The following is a 17,015-nucleotide window of genomic DNA, read 5'->3' on the forward strand; positions in this document are numbered from 1 at the left end:
CTGCCATCGCCATCCTGCTTCTTGTGCCGCCCTGTTGGTTTACATGGGCGACTGCCGTGATGTTGTCTGATTGGATCAGTACCGGCTGGTTTTGAAGCAGAGGCCTTGCCGGCCTCAGGGCATTGTAAATGGCCCTCAGGTCCAGAATATTTATGTGTAGGGAAATAACCTGACTTGACCAAAGTCCCTGGAAATTTCATCCCTGTGTGACTGCCTCCCAGCCTCAAAGGCTGGAATCCATGGTCACTAGGACCTAGTCCTGTATGCCGAACCTGCGGCCCTCTTGAAGATGGGCACTCTGCAGCCACCACAGTAGAGATACCCTGGTCCTTGGAGACAGGGTTATCAGCCTATGCATCGGAAGATGCGATCCGGACCACTTGTCCAACAGGTCCCTCTGAAAAGTTCTTGTATGGAACCTGCCTAATGGGATTGCTTCGTAGGAAGCTACCATTTTTCCCAGGACTCGCGTGCAATGATGCACCGCTACCTATTTTGGCTTCAGGAGGTCTCTGACTAGAGATGACAACTCCTTGGCTTTCTCCTCCAGGAGAAACACTATTTCTGGTTTATGTCCAGAACCATCCCCAGGAACAGTAGACGTGTCATAGGAACCAGCTGTGACTTTGGACTGTTTAGAATCCAACCATGCTGTTGTAGCACTTTCCAAAATAGTGCTACCCCGACTACCAACTGCTCCTTGGACCTCGCCCTTATAACGAGATTGTCCAAGTACGGGATAATTACAACTCCCTTTTTTTGAAGGAGTATCAACATTTCAGCCATTACCTTGATAAAACACCCTCGGTGCCATGTACAGTCCAAACGGCAGTGTCTGGACTTGGTAATGGTAATCCTGTACCACAAATCTGAGGTACTCCTGGCGAGGATGGTAAATGGGGACATGCAGGTAAGCATCCTTGATGTCCCAGGATACCATGTAATCCCCCTCGTCCAGGCTTGGAATAACCGCCCTGAGCGATTCCATCTTGAACTTGAATTTTTGTGTTCAAGGATTTTAAATATAAAATGGGTCACACCGAACCATGCGGTTTCGGTACCCCGACCCGTGTGGAATAGTAACCCCGTCCTTGTTGAAGTAGGGGCACCTTGAGTATTACCTGCTGGGAATACCGCTTATTAATTGCCTCTAGCACAGCCTCCCTGCCTGAGGGAGTTGTCAGCAAGGCATATTTTAGGAAACGGCTGGGGGGAGACATCTCGAATTCCAGCTTGTACCCCTGAAATACTACTTGAAAGAAACAGGGATCAACCTGTGAGCGAGCCCACTAATTGCTGAAATTTTTGAGACGGCCCCCCACCGTACCTGGCTACACCTGTGGAGCACCCGCGTCATGGTGTGGCCTCACAGGAGGCGGGGGAAGAATCTTGATTCTGGGAACAGGCTGACTGGTGCAGCTTTTTTCCCTCTACCCTTGTCTCTGTACAGAAAGGAAGCGCCATTTGACCCGCTTGCTTTTCTGAAGCCGAAAGGACTGTACCTTTGTCTGTGAGGAAACCTGAGGTAAAATTATTTCTTCCCAGCAGTTGCTGTGGATACGAGGTCCCAGAGACCATCCCCAAATAATTCCTCACCCTTATAAGGCTCTCTATGCGCTTTTTAAGTCAGCATCACCTGTCCAGTGACAGGTCTCTAATACCCTCCTGACAGAATGGACATTACATTTATTTTGGATGCCAGTCGGCAAAATATCCCTCTGTGCATCCCCCATATATAAGACGACGTCTTTAATATGTTTTTATGTTTGCCAACTAGTATCCCTGTTTGACAGGGTCACCGACCACGCTGCAGCAGCACTATCTGCAGGTCTCAGTTTAGTACCTGAGTGTGTAAATACAGACTTCAGGATAACCTCCTGTTTTTTATCAACAGGTACCTATTAAAGTGGCCGTATCCTAAGACGGCAGTGCCACCTTTTTTGACAAACGTGTGAGCGCCTTATCCACCCTAGGGGATATCTCCCAGCGTAACTTATCCACCTGGCGGGAAAGGGTACGCCATCAGTAACTTTTTATAAATTACCAGTTTCTTAACGGGGGAACCCACGCTTTCACACACTTCATTTATTCATCTGATGGGGGAACAAAACACTGCCTGTTTTTTCTCCCCAAACCTAAAACCCATTTTTAGAGGTGCTTGGGTTAAAGTCAGAAATGTATAACACATTTTTTATTGCCGGGATCACGTCACGGATGTTCCTAGTGGATTGTGTATATGTCTCCACCTTGTCGACACTGGAGTCAGACTCCGTGTCGACATCTGTGTCTGCCATCTGAGAGAGCGGGCGTTTTTGAGCCCCTGATGGCCTTTGAGACGCCTGGGCAGGCGCGGGCTGCGAAGCCGGCTGTCCCACAGCTGTTACGTCATCCACCCTTTTATGTAAGGAGTTGACACTGTCGGTTAATACCTTTCACCTATCCATCCACTCTGGTGTCGGCCCCACAGGGGGCGACATCACATATATCGGCCTCTGTTCTGTCACCATATAAGCCTCCTCATTCAACATGTCGACACAGCCGTACCGACACACCGCAGACACACAGGGAATGCTCTAAACGAGGACAGGACCCACAAAAGCCCTTTGGGGGGACAGAGTAAGAGTATGCCAGCACACACCAGAGCGCTATATATATATACAGGGACTAACTGAGTTATGTCCCTAATAGCTTTTATATAATATACTGTATACAGTGCCAATTTTAATGCCCCCCCTCTCTTTTCCCTCTTACTGTACTGTAGAATTGCAGGGAAGAGCCAGGGAGCTTCCCTCCAGCCGAGCTGTGAGGGAAAAATGGCGCCAGTGTGCTGAGGAGATAGGCTCCGCCCCTTTTTCGCGGCCTATTCTCCCGTTTTTTATGGAATTCTGGCAGGGGTATTTACCTCATATATAGCCCCTGGGGCCATATATTGAGGTATTTTAGCCAGCCAAGGTGTTTTTATTGCTGCCTCAGGGCGCCCCCCCCCAGCGCCCTGCACCCTCAGTGACCGGAGTGTGAAGTGTGTGAGAGGAGCAATGGCGCACAGCTGCAGTGCTGTGCGCTACCTTGGTGAAGACAGTCTTCATGCCGCCGATTTTCCGGACCATCTTCTTGCTTCTGGCTCTGTAAGGGGGACGGCGGCGCGGCTCCGGGACCGAACATCAAGGCTGGGCCTGCGGTCGATCCCTCTGGAGCTAATGGTGTCCAGTAGCCTAAGAAGCCCAATCCGGCTGCAAGCAGGCGAGTTCGCTTCTTCTCCCCTTAGTCCCTCGCTGCAGTGAGCCTGTTGCCAGCAAATCTCACTGAAAATAACAAATTCTAAGACTATAACTTTCTAAGAGCTCAGGAGAGCCCCTAGTGTGCATCCAACCACGGCCGGGCACGAAATCTAACAGAGGCTTGGAGGAGGGTCATAGTGGGAGGAGCCAGTGCACACCAGGTAGTCTAAGATCTTTCTAGAGTGCCCAGCCTCCTTCGGAGCCCGCTATTCCCCATGGTCCTTACGGAGTTCCCAGCATCCACTAGGACGTTAGAGAAATATTATTAATATCGCCAAATAAGTGCCCCCCCTCTCTGTTTTTACCCTGTTTCTGTAGTGCAGTGCTGGGGAGAGCCTGGGAGCCTTCCTAGCAGCGGAGCTGTGTAGGAAAATGGCGCTGTGTGCTGAGGAGAATAGGCCCCCCCCCTTTTCGGCGGGCTTCTTCTCCCGTTTTTCTGACAACCTGGCAGGGGTTAAATACATCCATATAGCCCCAGAGGCTATATGTGATGTATTTTTAGCCAGAATAGGTACTTTCATTGCTGCCCAGGGCGCCCCCCCCAGCGCCCTGCACCCTCAGTGACCGTTGGTGTGAAGTGTGCCGAGAGCAATGGCGCACAGCTGCAGTGCTGTGCGCTACCTCATGAAGACTGAGAAGTCTTCAGCCGCCGGTTTCTGGACCTCTTCTCTCTTCGGCATCTGCAAGGGGGTCGGCGGCGCGGCTCCGGTGACCCATCCAGGCTGTACCTGTGATCGTCCCTCTGGAGCTAGTGTCCAGTAGCCTAAGAAGCCAATCCATCCTGCACGCAGGTGAGTTCACTTCTTCTCCCCTAAGTCCCTCGTTGCAGTGAGCCTGTTGCCAGCAGGACTCACTGAAAATAAAAAACCTAACAAACTTTTTCTAAGCAGCTTTTTAGGAGAGCCACCTAGATTGCACCCTGCTCGGACGGGCACAAAAACCTAACTGAGGCTTGGAGGAGGGTCATAGGGGGAGGAGCCAGTACACACCACCTAGTGGTCAAACTTTTAATTTTGTGCCCTGTCTCCTGCGGAGCCGCTATTCCCCATGGTCCTGACGGAGTCCCCAGCATCCACTTAGGACGTCAGAGAAATAACATGTGCAGAGTGAGTTAGATTTGGGTGGGTTATTTTGTTTCTGTGCAGGGTAAATACTGGCTGCTTTATTTTTACACTGCAATTTAGATTGCAGATTGAACACACCACACCCAAATCTAACTCTCTCTGCACGTTATATCTGCCTCCCCTGCATTGCACATGGTTTTGCCCAGCTGCTAACAAAGTTCCTATTGCGATCAACTCAGAATTACCCTCACTGTCTAAACGACATGTAGAATACTTAAGTGTCCTGTAAATGCACAGCGCTGATGATGCAGGCGGCTTTACGGGGGAGGCATCACCCAGCAGTCCCAGAATCAGCGCAGCTGTGTGTAATGGCGCCCAAACGCTGACAGGGAGTGAGGGAGACAGAGATGCAGCTCCAGGATGGGAACATTTACTCTAAATAGCGCCCAGGGGCTGGGGGAGGAGCTACAGGCCAGAGCCTTATGCCATTGCTGGACTTCACCACCGGGTGCTGCAGGCCATAATAAAATGGATTATAGCCTAATCTGACCTGTGCCCTTGCCCTAGTGGTCTAGTGGGGTCCCTGTACAAACAGTGTCCACGCCAGCGTGCGCGGCCCGTCTCCTAATGGACACGTCAGATCGCAATTTCCAGCAGATCCCGCCTGGGGGACCCTCTTACCTGATCCCTGAGTGCGGCCACGCGATCCCGGAGAACTTCGGTTAGTGTGTGCGCCCTGGGTGAAGAACCGGAGCCTCCACTGTGAGTACCCAGCAACCAGGTACGCGGGAGTATACAGCGCCGCTGGGGGAGGTGATGGAGCTGCAGCAGGAGATATCAGAATGATATCTAGCACTAGAGTGCCTCTGCTGCAGCCCTTGAAGTCTTCTATCTTTAATATAGCTCTTCTTAGGGCTGCTGGAGCAGCCCTGCCTGTTAGCTGCCTGCACTGCAGGCACCAACTTACAAACTAAGCTCCTGTGCACGGAGGCGGGGTTATAGAGGCGGCGGCGCCGAGCATCTTGGGAACAGTTAAAGCTTTTAGCCTGTTGGTGCCACGGATCAAGATCCTACTCTACACCCCGATGTTATTCCCTGTGGAATACAGTGTACCCCGCTGCAGAAAAGAAGCTGCGATTGGCCATTTGTTCCATGTTGTTGACGATATTGCCAGCATGGTATAGGTTACGCCAGCTTGTAGACATCCAAGCAGCTACATGTTGATAAACACAGAGTAGTGATGCGAGACTGGTGCAGGAGGATTGTGGCCTCAGATAGAACTGTATGTGAAACACAAGTTCATACATCTAGCTTATTAAGAATGCTGCCCGTGGGTGTGGGGTGTCCTGTAAGAGCTGGGCACAGGAACAGTAAGAAGTGCAGCAATATCCCATGGGCATCAGAAACCCAATGACCAGGAGCAGGACAGTAAATTCCCACGGTGAGTTTCCCGCACTCTATCTGCCATATACTTCAGTACCATAATGCTCCACCTGCAGAAACGTTCCTGCATTGTCAGAGTGTAAATGCACAGATGGGGATCAGCAGCAGGCAGAAGAGCCATTATACATTACACTCAGCCGCATCTATGGTTCTATGGACGGCAATACCAAACATGAAAAATATTCTAAACCTGCCCCATTTCTTGCATAGGACAGTGTTGTACGTAATGTGAGAAATGAGAACGCTGACCATGGCTTGATGGAAAACCTTATATCACCCAGTTCTGTATCGGTGCCGTCACCTTCTCCTGACATAATATTCTGTGTGTTACACTTGTGCTGCAACCGATGTTCTTTAATAACTCTCTTGATTACATATGGCATTTTGCTTTCCCTTCGTTTTCATTTCTGCACCCCATCTATACATGCAAAACCCCAAAATATTCTAGGCTGGCCAGTGTTAGATGCCATTAATGGAGACTGAAAATAAATACAGACTCCATTTGGACTAACCACCTTCATTTAATCTAAAAACTGGATGGGATTAATTTTACATGTACGTTTAGCGGTGCATGCCTGATCAGATGCAATAGTATGTACTGTTCGGTATGGGGTGTTCGGTTTTTGCAAAGAAACACACTGCATACCATTTTCCTTCCTAAAAAGCTACAGGTAAGTACATAAGCATCACATCATGTTGCCTTTCTCCATCTCCTCTTTTCAGTCTCTCCATTTCAGTTCAATGTTATGAACACAGAATATCTGCTCTATAACAGGTTCCGTTCTTGTCAGTTCTTTCACAACTCAACAAAAACAGCCGTTACCAAAAAGGATAAAACTCGGAGTTCCGTTGCCAGGGATACTAGCTTTAGTAATATTTACATCCAGATAGTGCGCACCATCCAGAACCAGAAACTGCATCAATCAGACCAACTGCAGAAATGTTTCTATATGCTTATAGGGCCTCATTCAGATGTGGCTGCAAAGCAACCGAACTACATAAGTCGGTCAATGTTTTCATACTGTGCATACATCTGAGCCGCACTGCGCACATGCAGCGTTTAAATTGCTATGGCTGGCGCAACAAAGGCTTAGCCGCAGAGTGAGTGACAACAAGACAGCGTTTGGGGGTGATAACGGGGAGTTCTTGGGCAAACACAGGAGGGTCATGGCCATTCAGATGCTGTTTTCTGGGCATGCATAAATTAGCAGTTGTGATCAGATTCGAAAGGACAGCGTTCTGCGTTCCTGGAAAACAGCTCAGCCTGCGCGTCTACAGAAGCATTCAGACTCTGAGTCATGACCCTGTATTCGGCAATGGTATAGGTATTTCTGCAGTTGTAAGCCATCGGATGGAAAGGATTAGATAGCAGTGGGCACCCCTATGCGCAGGTCAGCTTCTGCCCATATTAGCATATAGTCGTAATTGCGGACAGCAAAAAATAGCAACACCAAACGCATCTACAACCATATCTGAATGAGGCCCATTATGCCGTCATAGGAAGGCGATACGCCAAACTCAGTGTTACACTATTCCCCGTGCACATTGTCATTAGGACACAAACCAATAATAAAAGGAATATAAGCAGAGGAGAGCAACAAAGGTAACTACAGTAAGCGGCAAGCACTGCACTCACACCTACTATCTCCATTGACACATTGCACTGTTCTATACCAAGAATTTATCTTATAACGACTCTCAATTATTACATTATGTGCGCTTACATACAAGACCTCTACATTGTGATTTTCAACATACAGATTGATAACCTAATAAGAGCCAACCACAGGACTTAAACAGGTTTTTTTATTGAAAAACATAAAAATTATTCTCAAAAAGCAAAAAAACATATTTAACAAGCCAACAACAAAAACAGGGCAGAGCAATAGAAACTTGCACCCGTGACGGCAGCTTGATGAAATCCTGGAAGAATCCATAACAGTATTTTTCAGCTTGGTGGGATGATAATTAACTCCGCCTGTGGTTATTACACCTGTTTCCTACCTACAGATTCCCCCGTGTGGACAGGTTTAATGATGACGGCACCAGAGGACAGCTATGAAATCAGAGTTTGGCCAGGGATGTGCAGAAGTGGTGATGTATTGTTAGGAAGAGGAGGAGGCGGCGGCATCACACCAAACCCCACTCATTCCATAGAGACCTGATAGAAGACACTTCCTTCTTCATTCCCAGACTGAGCTCTCGGAATGACTACAATACAGCAAGATACCAAAGTGGGAATTTAACAGAGCAGCCCTTCACTCTCCCAGGCAGGCACCTAGAGGCTGAATAGAGCCACTGGATTTTACAAAGTACTGCTGTGTTGGTCCAAAAGTCACAAATCTTCCCATTACATAACCACGTCATCCACTGTGCATCTTCCCCTGTTATTTGGCGCCCAAGCAGTCAACAATGCCGCTACTCTTAATCCCGTCAAAGAAAAAGAAGTTATTGTGTGGTGTATCTCTTTGAGACAGGGCCTGGAGGTGGAGAGATAAATACTAGGTCACTAAAAACACACGGTCATATGTTATGTATTTATTCTGTGCATGTGTGATCTTACCTTCACTATCTCCTGTCCCAAAACTCCTCCCACTACGGCACAGACAGGCGCCATTTCAGAAAAGCAATAGCTGGAGAAAAAGATTACAGAAGGTTATGCATGTATTATGGTATAATTAAATGATTAAGTCACGTAGCAGTAATAACTACCATGGGAGTAGGATTTACAAGACTTATGGCGCTAAATGCATCCTCTCTGTACAGTACAAATAACATCACATATCTGGTCTTTCTTTACTCTCACACCCTCCTGACCCTTGGCCAACATTGCTGGGTGATCATATCATACAACCCACTAAGAACCTAGCAATCTGGTGGACCATTATGCAACAGGTTGTATCTATCCTTGTGTATCAATGCCTATTTCCCTATAGATTGTAAGCTTGCGAGCAGGGCCCTCCTACCTCTATGTCTGTCTGTCTTTGCCCAGTTTTGTTCTATTACTGTTGTTCTTATTGTAAAGTGCAACAAAAATAGGATTTTAGTACCTACCGGTAAATCCTTTTCTCCTAGTCCGTACAGGATGCTGGGGACTCCAAAAGGACCATGGGGTATAGACGGGATCCGCAGGAGCTTGGGCACACTGAAGAGACTAACTGGGTGTGAACTGGCTCCTCCCTCTATGCCCCTCCTCCAGACCTCAGTTATAGGAACTGTGCCCAGGAGAGACGGACATTTCGAGGAAAGGAATTTTGTTTAAACTAAGGGCTACAACATACCAGCCCACACCACAAACATACCGTACAACCGGAGTAACAGTAAAACAGATAACAGTATGAATTTAACTGCAGCAACCAGCTAAAACCACAAATACACAACCTGTGTGTAAACCAATGCAACTAATAAGAACACACTGCAAGCAACCGTCCGCACTGGGATGGGCGCCCAGCATCCTCTACGGACTAGGAGAAAATAGGATTTTACTTACCGGTAAATCTATTTCTCGTAGTCCGTAGAGGATGCTGGGGACTCCGTAAGGACCATGGGGAATAGACGGGCTCTGCAGGAGATAGGGCACTTTAAGAAAGCTTTGGATTCTGGGTGTGCACTGGCTCCTCCCTCTATGTCCCTCCTCCAGACCTCAGTTAGAGAAACTGTGCCCAGAGGATATGAACAGTACGAGGAAAGGATTAATGTAAATTAAGGGCGAGATTCATACCAGCCACACCGTATAACTTGTGATAAACTACCCAGTTAACAGTATGAACAAGTAACATAGCCTCGGTTCAAGACCGACCAACTATAACATAACCCTTATGTAAGCAATAACTATATACAAGTCTTGCAGAAGAAGTCCGCACTTGGGACGGGCGCCCAGCATCCTCTACGGACTACGAGAAATAGATTTACCGGTAAGTAAAATCCTATTTTCTCTAACGTCCTAGAGGATGCTGGGGACTTTGTAAGGACCATGGGGATTATACCAAAGCTCCCAAACGGGCGGGAGAGTGCGGATGACTCTGCAGCACCGATTGAGCAAACAGGAGGTCCTCCTCAGCCAGGGTATCAAACTTATAGAACTTTGCAAAGGTGTTTGACCCCGACCAAGTAGCAGCTCGGCACAGTTGTAGTGCCGAGACCCGTCGGGCAGCCGCCCAAGAAGAGCCCACCTTCCTAGTGGAATGGGCCTTAACCGATTTAGGCAATGGCAATCCTGCCGTAGAATGCGCCTGCTGAATCGTGTTACAGATCCAGCGAGCAATTGTCTGCTTTGAAGCAGGAGCGCCAACCTTGTTGGCCGCATACAGAACAAACAGAGCTTCAGTCTTCCTGATCCTAGCTGTTCTGGTCACGTAAATCTTCAAAGCTCTGACCACATCCAGGGACTCCGAGTCCTCCAAGTCCCGTGTAGCCACGGGCACGACAATAGGTTGGTTCATATGAAAAGATGAGACCACCTTGGACAGAAATTGAGGACGAGTCCTCAACTCTGCCCTATCCACGTGAAAAATCAGGTATGGGCTTTTATATGATAAAGCCGCTAATTCCGAAACACGCCTTGCAGAAGCTAAGGCCAACAACATGACCACTTTCCAAGTGAGGTATTTCAACTCCACTGTTTTGAGTGGTTCAAACCAAGGTGACTTGAGGAAACTTAATACCACGTTAAGATCCCAAGAAGCCACCGGAGGTACAAAGGGAGGCTGAATATGCAGCACTCCCTTCACAAAAGTCTGTACTTCAGGAAGAGAAGCCAATTCTCTTTGAAAGAAAATGGATAAGGCCGAAATTTGGACCTTTATGGACCCTAATTTTAGGCCCAAATACACTCCCGTTTGAAGGAATTGAAGCAGACGGCCCAAATGGAACTCCTCCGTAGGAGCAGCTCTGGCCTCACACCAAGAAACATATTTCCGCCATATACGGTGATAATGTTTCGATGTCACATCCTTCCTAGCCTTGATCAGGGTAGGAATGACCTCCTCCGGAATCCCTTTTTCAGCTAGGATCCGGCGTTCAACCGCCATGCCGTCAAACGCAGCCGCGGTAAAAGTCTTGGAACAGACAGGGCCCCTGCTGCAGCAGGTCCTGCCTTAGAGGAAGAGGCCACGGATCTTCTGTGAGCAACTCTTGCAGATCCGGATACCAAGTCCTCCTTGGTCAATCTGGAACACTGAGAATTGTTCTGACCCTTCTTAGTCTTATTAATCTCAACACCTGGGGTATGAGAGGCAGAGCAGGAAACACATAGACCGTTCTGAACACTGATGGTGTCACCAGAGCGTCTACCGCTACCGCCTGAGGGTCTCTTGACCTGGCGCAATACCTCTTTAGCTTTTTGTTGAGACGGGACACCATCATGTCTATTTGAGGCAGTCCGCACCGATCCACGATCTGTGTGAAGACTTCTTGATGAAGCCCCCACTCTCCCGGATGCAGGTCGTGCCTGCTGAGGAAGTCCGCCTCCCAGTTGTCCACCCCTGGGATGAACACTGCTGATGGCCTTACGCCCAGCGTAGAATCCTGGTCGCCTCTGCCATGGCCACTCTGCTCCTTGTGCCGCCTTGGCGGTTTACATGAGCCACTGCCGTGATATTGTCCGACTGAATCAGAACCGGTTTGTTCTGAAGCCACTCCTCCGCCTGGCGTAGGGCGTTGTAAATGGCCCTTAACTCCAGGACATTGATGTGGAGACAAGTCTCTAGGCTTGACCAAAGATCTTGGAAATTTCTTCCCAGTGCGACAGCCCCCCAACCTCGGAGGCTCGCGTCCGTGGTCACCAGGATCCAATCCTGAATGCCGAACCTGCGACCCTCTAGGAGGTGAGCAATGTGCAGCCACCACAGGAGAGATACCCTGGCCCTGGGAGACAGGGTGATCCGTTTCTGCATATGTAGATGGGAACCGGACCATTTGTCCAATAGGTCCCATTGGAAAGTCCTCGCATGGAACCTGCCGAAGGGGACGGCCTCGTACGAAGCCACCATCTTCCCCAGAACCTTTGTGCAATGATGCACCGAAACCTTTTTTGGCTTTAAAAGGTTCCTGACCAGGGCTATGAGCTCCTGAGCCTTCTCCACCGGAAGAAAAACTATTTTTTGGTCTGTGTCTAGAATCAGGCCCAAAAAGGTCCGACGCGTTGCAGGTACTAGCTGGGATTTCGGTAAATTAAGAATCCAGCCGTGCATCTGCAACGTCTTCACGGACAGAGACACGCTGTCCAGCAACTTCTCCCGAGATCTCGCCTTTATAAGGAGATCGTCCAAGTATGGGATAATTGTGACTCCCTGCTTGCGCAGGAGCACCATCATTTCCGCCATTACCTTGGTGAAAATTCTCGGGGCCGTGGAAAGACCAAACGGTAACGTCTGAAATTGGTAGTGACAATCCTGTACTGCAAATCTCAGAAACGCCTGGTGAGGGGGGAAAATCGGAACATGAAGGTACGCATCCTTTATGTCCAGGGACACCATCCAATCCCCTCCCTCCAGGCTGGCGATGACCATTCTGAGCGATTCCATTTTGAACTTGAACCTCTTCAAGTACAGGTTCAGGGATTTTAGATTTAGAATGGGTCTGACCGAACCGTCCGGTTTCGGTACCACAAACAGGGATGAATAATAACCCTCTCCTTGCTGGAGATGAGGAACCTTGATTATCACCTGTTGAATGTACAATTTGTGAATTGCCGCTAACACTAGCTCCCTCTCTGACGGGGAAGCCGGCAGAGCCGATTTGAAAAACCTGCGAGGGGGCATGTCTTCGAATTCCAGTCTGTATCCCTGGGAAACAATCTCTATTGCCCAGGGATCCACCTGTGATTGAACCCAAACGTGGCTGAAAAGACGAAGACGTGCCCCCACTTGATCTGACCCCGGAGAGCCCCAGCGTCATGCTGTGGACTTTGCGGAAGTAGGGGAGGACTTCTGCTCCTGGGAACTAGCTGAGTGCAGCTTTTTTCCCTTGCCTTTACCTCTGGCAACGAAGGACGATCCTCGTACCTTCTTGTTTTTATTGGAACGAAAGGACTGCATTTGATAATGTGGTACCTTCTTAGAATGCTGCGGGGGAACATAAGGCAAAAAATTTGATTTACCGGCCGTAGCAGTAGAGACTAGGTCCCTCTCGGACCTAGTCTCTACTGCTACGGCCGGTAAATCGAATTTTTTGCCTTCTCCAAACAACTCCTCCCCCTTGTAAGGCAATGACTCCATATGCCGCTTTGAGTCGGCGTCTCCCGTCCACTGTCGTGTCCACAACAGCCGCCTAGCAGAAATAGACATAGCGTTTATTCTAGAGCTTAGTAAACAAATGTCTCTCTGAGTATCCCTCATATACAAGGCAGCATCTCTGATATGCTCCATGGTCATTAGAATGGTATCCCTATCTAAGGTGTCCATCTCCGTAGATAAGGAGTCTGCCCATGCCACGACAGCACTACAAACCCAGGCCGACGCCATGGCCGGCCTAACTATAGTTCCTGAATGTGTGTAAATGTGCTTCATGGTAATTTCCTGCTTTGTCAGCGCCTTGTCTACTTTAGGCGCAGATTCCCATCGTATCCCATCCTTCTGTGGAAAAGGATACGCCATGAGAATCCTTTTGGGAACATGGAGTCTCCTATCCGGAGATTCCCAAGCCTTCTCGCATAATTTGCTTAGCTCAAATGAGGACGGAAACGTGACCTCAGGCCTTTTCCTCTTTATACATGTGAACCCTCGTGTCAGGGACAGGGGGTTCCTCCGTGATATGCAAAACCTCTTTTATGGCAATAATCATGTACCTAATACCTTTTGCCACCTTCGGCTGTAATTTTGCATCCTCACAGTCGACACTAGAGTCAGTATCTGTGTTAGTATCTGTGTCAGCGACCTGGGATATGGGGCGCTTTTGAGACCCTGAAGGTCCTGGCACCACAGGGACAGGCACGGACTGGCAACCTGACTGATCCCTAGCTTCAGCTTTGTCTAATCTTTTATGCAGGAGATTTACATTTGCATTCAAGACATGCAGCATATCCAACCAGTCCGGTGTCGGCGTTGCCAACGGCGACCTGGCATTCAAGCACTCCCCCTCCACATTAAGCGAGCCTTCCTCATCAAACATGTCGACACACACGTACCAACACACTGCACACACCCAGGGAAACTTTTTCTGAAGACAGTATCCCCTGAAAGGCCCTTTGGAGAGACAGAGAGAGAGTATGCCAATACACACCCCAGCGCAACAACCTGGAGACCAACACAGAATGCTTTTCCCCAGCAGCGCTGTATTATACTTTATCCGCCAATTATGTGCCCCCCCCCCCCCCCTCTCTTTTTAAACTCCCTTCACCGTGTGTAAGCAGGGGAGAGTCCGGGGAGCTTCCTCTCAGCGTTCTGTGGAGAGAGAAATGGCGCTGGTGAGTGCTGAGGGAGAAGCCCCGCCCCCTTGGCGGCGGGCTTCTGTCCCGCTCAAAATCGTGTAAAATGGCGGGGGCTCAATTATATACATGTACAGTGCCCAGCTGTACATGTATATACCTATTTGCCATCTAAGAGGTGTTATTATTGCTGCCCAGGGCGCCCCCCCCTGCGCCCTGCACCCATACAGTGACCGGAGTGTGTGAGGTGATGTGGAGAAATGACGCACAGCTGCAGTGCTGTGCGTTACCTCTGTGAAGCTGAAGGCTTCTGCCGCCTGAGACGTCTTCTTGCTTCTGTTCTTCTGGCTCTGTGAGGAGAACGGCGGCGTGGCTCCGGGGGTGGATGCACAGGACGAACCTGTGTTCACCCCCTCTGAAGCTAATGGTGTCCAGTAGCCAAGGAAGCAGATCCTATCAGTTAAGTAGGTCTGCCCCTCTCTCCTCAGTCCCTCGATGCAGGGAGCCTGTTGCCAGCAGTGCTCCCTGTGAAAAAGTAAAAATCCAAACAAAAATGCTTTCTGTAGCAAAGAACTCAAGAGAGCTCCCTGCAGTGCGCCCTTCATCCTCTGGGCACAGTGTAAAACTGAGGTCTGGAGGAGGGACATAGAGGGAGGAGCCAGTGCACACCCAGAATCCAAAGCTTTCTTAAAGTGCCCTATCTCCTGCGGAGCCCGTCTATTCCCCATGGTCCTTACGGAGTCCCCAGCATCCTCTAGGACGTTAGAGAGAAGGATTTACCGGTAGGTACTAAAATCCTATTTTCTCTTACGTCCTAGAGGATGCTGAGAACTCCAAAAGGACCATGGGGTCTATACCAAAGCTGCAACACGGGCGGGAGAGTGCGGACGACTCTGCAGCACCGACTGAGCCAACATGAGGTCCTCCTCAGCCAGGGTATCAAACTTGTAAAACTTAGCAAAGGTGTTTGAACCCGACCACGTAGCTGCTCGGCAAAGCTGAAGTACCGAGACCCCTCGGGCAGCCACCCAAGATGAGCCCACCTTCCTGGTAGAATGGGTCTTCACTGACTTCGGCACCGGTAGCCCAGCAGAAGAATGAGCTTGCTGAATCGTACTACAAATCCAGCGTGCAATAGTCTGCTTCGAAGCAGGATGACCAATCTTGTTGGAAGCATACAGGACAAACAGCGCCTCTGTTTTCCTGGCCACCGCCGTTCTGGCGACGTAGATCTTCAAAGCTCTCACAACATCAAGAGACTTTGGAACTGCCACAGCATCTGTAGCCACAGGAACCACAATAGGTTGGTTAATGTGAAATGAAGAAACCACCTTTGGCAGAAATTGTTGACGAGTCCTCAATTTCGCCCTATCCGAATGGAAGATCAAGTACGGACTCTTGTGTGACAAGGCTGCCAACTCAGACACCCGCCTGGCAGACGCCAGAACTAACAACATGACCACCTTCCAAGTGAGACATTTTAACCCAACCTTACGTAAAGGTTAAAACCAGGAAGACATAAGAAACTGTAAGACCACGTCAATGTCCCATGGTGCCACCGGGGGCACAAACGGAGGATGGATATGCATCACTCCCTTCACAAAAGTTTGAACCTCAGGGAGAACCGCCAATTCCTTCTGAAAGAAGATAGATAAAGCCGAAATCTGCACCTTGATGGAACCCAATTTCAGGCCGGCATCTACGCCTGCCTGAAAAAAATGGAGAAACCGACCCAAGTGAAATTCTTCCGCAGGAGCAGCTTTAGTCTCACACCACGAAACATACTTTCTCCAAATACGGTGATAATGTTTCGCCGTAACTTCCTTCCTCGCCTTAAAGAGAGTGGGAATGACCTCCCCGGGAATACCTTTGCGAGCTAAGATTTGGAGCTCAACTTCCATGCTGTCAAACGCAGCCGCGGTAAGTCTGGAAACACGCATGGTCCCTGCAATAATAGGTCCTCCCTTAGAGGAAGTGGCCAAGGATCTTCCACAAGTAATTCCTGAAGATCTGGATACCAGGCCCTTCTTGGCCAATCTGGAACAACAAGAATCGATTGCACTCTTGCTCGTCGAATGATTCCCAGCACCTTTGGAATGAGAGGAAGCGGAGGGAACACATACACTGACTGAAAGACCTACGACTTCTTTCTTCTGGCTTCTGTGAGGGGGGTGACGGCGTGGCTCCGGGAACAAGCAGCTAGGCGCACCAAGTGATCGAACCCTCTGGAGCTAATGGTGTCCAGTAGCCGAGAAGCAGATCCCTTAAACTAAGAAGAAGTAGGTCCTGCTTCTCTCCCCTCACTCCCACGATGCAGGGAGCCTGTAGCCAGCAGGTCTCCCTGAAAATAAAAAACCTAACAAAAGTCTTTTCTAGAGAAACTCAGGACAGTTCCCCTAGTGAGTGTCCAGTCAGTCCTGGGCACAAAGTCTAACTGAGGTCTGGAGGAGGGGCATAGAGGGAGGAGCCAGTTCACACCCAGTTAAAGTCTTTTCAGTGTGCCCAAGCTCCTGCGGATCCCGTCTATACCCCATGGTCCTTTTGGAGTCCCCAGCATCCTCTAGGACGTAAGAGAAATATGCTGCGCTATATAAGAAACTGCTAATAAATAAAAAATAAATGGTTAAACCTCTAACCAGGGTTTCCCAAACTCGGTCAGTACAGGTTTTACGGCTATCCCTACTTGTACACAGAAGGTATAAGCAAATTGACTGAGGTACTAGTTAAGTCACCTGTGCTTAAGAATGGATATCCTTAAAACCTGGATTGTTAGGGTGCCTTGAGGATGGAATTTGGGAACCACTATCTTATCCCATAACCTGCGGCAGCCTTTGGCCAATAATTAATGCAATGTGTTATTACCAT

At 49.1% G+C, this 17,015-nt stretch overlaps 1 protein-coding gene across 2 annotated transcripts in view; it reads right to left on the bottom strand.

Moving 5' to 3' along the window:
• Window positions 1-7,573: 7,573 nt before the first annotated feature.
• SAE1 (SUMO1 activating enzyme subunit 1) overlaps window positions 7,574-17,015 on the bottom strand; it is a 108,117-nt gene continuing 98,675 nt past the window's right edge. For both annotated transcript variants that reach the window (XM_063937643.1, XM_063937642.1), the window contains exons 8-9: window positions 8,349-8,418; window positions 7,574-8,265 (exon numbers count right to left, since the gene is read on the bottom strand). In XM_063937643.1, the coding sequence (XP_063793713.1) occupies window positions 8,173-8,265; window positions 8,349-8,418 (163 nt within the window). In that variant the 3' untranslated portion in view covers window positions 7,574-8,172. The remainder of the gene's footprint in view (window positions 8,266-8,348; window positions 8,419-17,015) is intronic.

This window comes from Pseudophryne corroboree, chromosome 8, assembly GCF_028390025.1.
Source record: "Pseudophryne corroboree isolate aPseCor3 chromosome 8, aPseCor3.hap2, whole genome shotgun sequence".
Lineage (NCBI taxonomy): Eukaryota > Metazoa > Chordata > Amphibia > Anura > Myobatrachidae > Pseudophryne > Pseudophryne corroboree.